This window comes from Gekko japonicus, unplaced genomic scaffold (genome assembly GCF_001447785.1).
Source record: "Gekko japonicus isolate JY-2015 unplaced genomic scaffold, Gekko_japonicus_V1.1 scaffold663, whole genome shotgun sequence".
NCBI lineage: Eukaryota > Metazoa > Chordata > Lepidosauria > Squamata > Gekkonidae > Gekko > Gekko japonicus.
Window position 1 is genome coordinate 523121 of NW_015170912.1, and position 3528 is coordinate 526648.

At 41.0% G+C, this 3528-nt stretch overlaps 1 protein-coding gene across 1 annotated transcript in view; it reads right to left on the reverse strand.

Annotated features, from left to right (window-relative positions):
- The window catches only part of SORBS2 (sorbin and SH3 domain containing 2), a 112770-nt gene that overhangs the window by 3500 nt on the left and 105742 nt on the right, over window positions 1-3528 (reverse strand). The window contains exon 19 of the mRNA XM_015418695.1: window positions 1866-1915. Coding sequence (XP_015274181.1) covers window positions 1866-1915 — 50 coding nt within the window. The remainder of the gene's footprint in view (window positions 1-1865; window positions 1916-3528) is intronic.

Below are 3528 nucleotides of genomic sequence, written 5' to 3' on the forward strand. Positions count from 1 at the left end.
CAGTCTGTATAAGGCTATTGGCATAGGGAGCAATCCTAAGCCAGTCTTTTTTTATTCAGTGAGGCTCACTCCAAGAAAACTGTGCTTTATGCTTGCAGTCTAAATTAGTTTAGATCTAGCAACTTGTTAAAATGTGGCTTTTGAGACTGGTCATGAATATGACAAAGCAAGTCATGTATTGTATCACTGTTCACATTGTACATAGACTTTCAGTCAAATAGCATGCACATTGTTCTTTGCTTGCAATGGAGAAATAACATTCAGTAGCCACCAGTCCTTGCTTCTGGAAAGTTCTGGGAATTTACACTGCAATCCTAAACAGAATTACATGCTTTAAAGTCCATTGAAGTCAGAGGGTTTAAGAAGGGTTTAACTCTGTTTAGGATGGCACTGATAGTCTTCAAGTAAGGGGTTTTGCTTAGTGTCCTTACTTTTCACATTCTCTCCTAAGCATTTTCAAATCCTGTAACGCAAATGGCATGTGAGCTGTATGACCAGATGTTTTTCTTTGTAGTCCTGGTGGGATAAAGACTTCGTTTAGTTGCAAATGGGTATGTTTTGTTTATGTAAATCAATTAGCATGCATGCATGTTTAGGAAACTTAACAAATGCCAGAATCCAGTGGCATTTTATCAACAGAATAAAGGTTTCTTCAGCTTACTTATGTTTAACAAGGTCAACGATCTCTTCCCAATAAAATGCTAACCAGGAATATTTTCACAGGATATTTTAGGTGTAGCTCTCCAAGAGCCAGCATGTTTAAAACAGAAGCCATCATCCTGAGAAGAAAAATTATGCTAATCCCCAGAAAAGAACTTGATCAGTAATTAGGCAGTGGCCTCTCATGACTAAGAGATACCAGACCATTCAGAATGGAAATTTAATTTGCATGGCATTTTACTTATGTGTGCTGGAATGTCAAACTCTGAACCTGTTTTTAGCAGTGAGGAAACACAACTTTTAAAAGTGACACAGTATTCAGAGTTTACTTTTCTTAGGAAGTGAAGCCATACAGAAAAGGTTTGCTGCCACCAAGAACAAAGGGGTAAAGGACTGTTGGACCACCTCCGTTCATTTCAGTAGTGCAGTGACAATGTCTAGTGCACTGAGTTCAGGTTACCATATATAAAAAAAGAACCCAAATTATTCTTTCTCCACAGGAGGACTTCAATAAGTTCTTAGCACTACTGACAGCTTGAGTGAATAATGTGTACCTCAAAAGTGGGATTCTCTCAAAAAAGAAAGGAGACTGTTCCATTATGGAGATAGTATTATAGTTTCATTGAGTGTTTGGAAGCTACCTTACACTGAGTGAGATCACTGGCCCATCTAGTCTACTACAGTCAATACTGACTTGTAGCAGCTCTTGGAGGTCTCAGGAAGAGGGTCTATCCCAGCCCTGAAATCTGACAACTGAAGATGCCAAGGATCAAACTGGGTGGGACCCATTACATTAAAAAAAATGTGTTCACCATTGAAGTATGGAATCACACCAATCCAACAAGTTCCTAACCAAAGTGTATGACCCATCCTGGAACTCACCTTGAATTGGACAGCAATAGTACATAAGAGAGCTCTGAGTTTTGGGAGCATTTTTAATGGATGGCAATATGGGTCATGGGTCCATGTATGATCATGTGGCAGGGATCAATGGTAAGGAGACAGGGTCAGGATGCTGCCCGTTTGGAATGCAAAGCCCAGGTCCATCTAATTTCATTACATGCAATTGTCTCACGTGCACTGCTGTGATTGGTATAAAACCCTGGGGTAGATGGCTTCCGGGACTGCGAAGTGCTCCCTTCCTTACCTAACCAGAAATTCAATACCAGTATTTAGAGAAGAACTTTAGAAGACAAAATACTTACGGTTCCCCCCCACTGTGTATATTTTCATGAGCAAGCACAGGGCGCTGTGGCTGAAATGAAATGAGTTGAAATGTAGTAAGAGAAGAGACGATCACAAGTGGCGATATAGTTTAGCACAGTCCTGCAACCTGTGCAGCCCAAGGTCTGTGATATGCACAGTGCAATCCTAAACAGAGTTATGCCACTGGATGGGCTTAGGATATCTCTGCTGAGGATTGTTCTGACAGCTCATATCTGGCTGTGCACCGCTGCTCACAAGGTGCTCAATTAACCTCTCGCCTCTCTGGCCTTGGAGCTGCATAAAACAGGGTCAGTCAAATGGCTGAGAGGTCATGAAGCGTTGCTTGCTGGGCTGCAGACAGCTCAAGCATTGCAGAACTATTTTAACTACTGTCCGTTTGATCCTATTTGGTGTTGTGCAAGAAAAAGAGAGGTTAAAATATAGAAGAGCAAACACTAGAAATTTCTGCAGAACGTTTTTTTTTTGCAACTTTTTAGTCTTTATCTTCAGCCTAGATCTCACCATGCCAAAGTAAGCAGATAAGGTTCAGCCATTAGCATCATACAAACAAACTCCATAAAGATGTACACGCAGGTAAATGGGTGCTGTATGAATGTGCACCTGAAAACAAATCAGTCTGAGCTTCACCAACTGGACAAGCCGTCATTCCTTATGATTGCTCAAGACAGCATTCTCGCAGACAGAACCCTCTCGTAGATAACCAGCAGCCAAAACATGCTGCACTGTTTCTGATACTGCCTTGTCTCAAGAGGACTGAAGAAGTTATTTTTTTAGAAAAAGAAACATCCTTAGGGGATGAGAAAAGACCAAAACAAATTCTTGAAAGAATGCACATAATGAATGAATGTAACCTTATAAGGGAAAATGGTAATCATTGCCAGGATAATGAGTAGATGAAAAGAAATGTTCACAGTTTAGCATTAAACTGAGTTCTGAAGAACAGATTTATCACTTCCAGTACACTTACTTGTAAAAGAAACCATCTTTAATGATATATAAAGATGTACAAATATAATCTAGTTTAGGAAATACACAATGGGAATCAGTAGTTTAGGATTATGTGGTTTATGGCTTCCCCCATATACAGGTTCAAGAACTATGTCATTAGCATTCCTTTTCATAACTGTTTGGAAATCTTCATATGGTTAAGATGCATGTTATTCTGACATCATGCCTGTTTCATGAATGGGCGTGATTCTGAGTGACCTGTGATCAGAGTTATAAATTAAACCACATGATAGTATAAGGCTGCACGGAGACAGCTGTCTGTAAATTCTTCTAGGGATGCATGCAATCAGCTGTGGATGTGTGAGAGAGATCGGCAGAGATGGGCAGTTAGAGAGGTTGCCTCCACAACCAACTGGACATGCAGAGTAACAGGGGACATACTAGAGTCTACCTAATTTCACTATGGGGTCACACTGTGGGTGTCCACCCATACAGTTGCATGCATTCAACACTGAATTTACAAGTGCACCCTAGATCACAAACTGTTGTCTGCATTCATCCAAAGTCGTTATCACCTTGGGGGGGGGGGGAGTTTTGCGCATTCATCCTTAGGTGCCCACATTCAGGATTCAGAACATTCTGTAACTCCAGCTCCCTCTCTCCCAGGAAGCTGCCCAGCTGTAGAGCATGCAG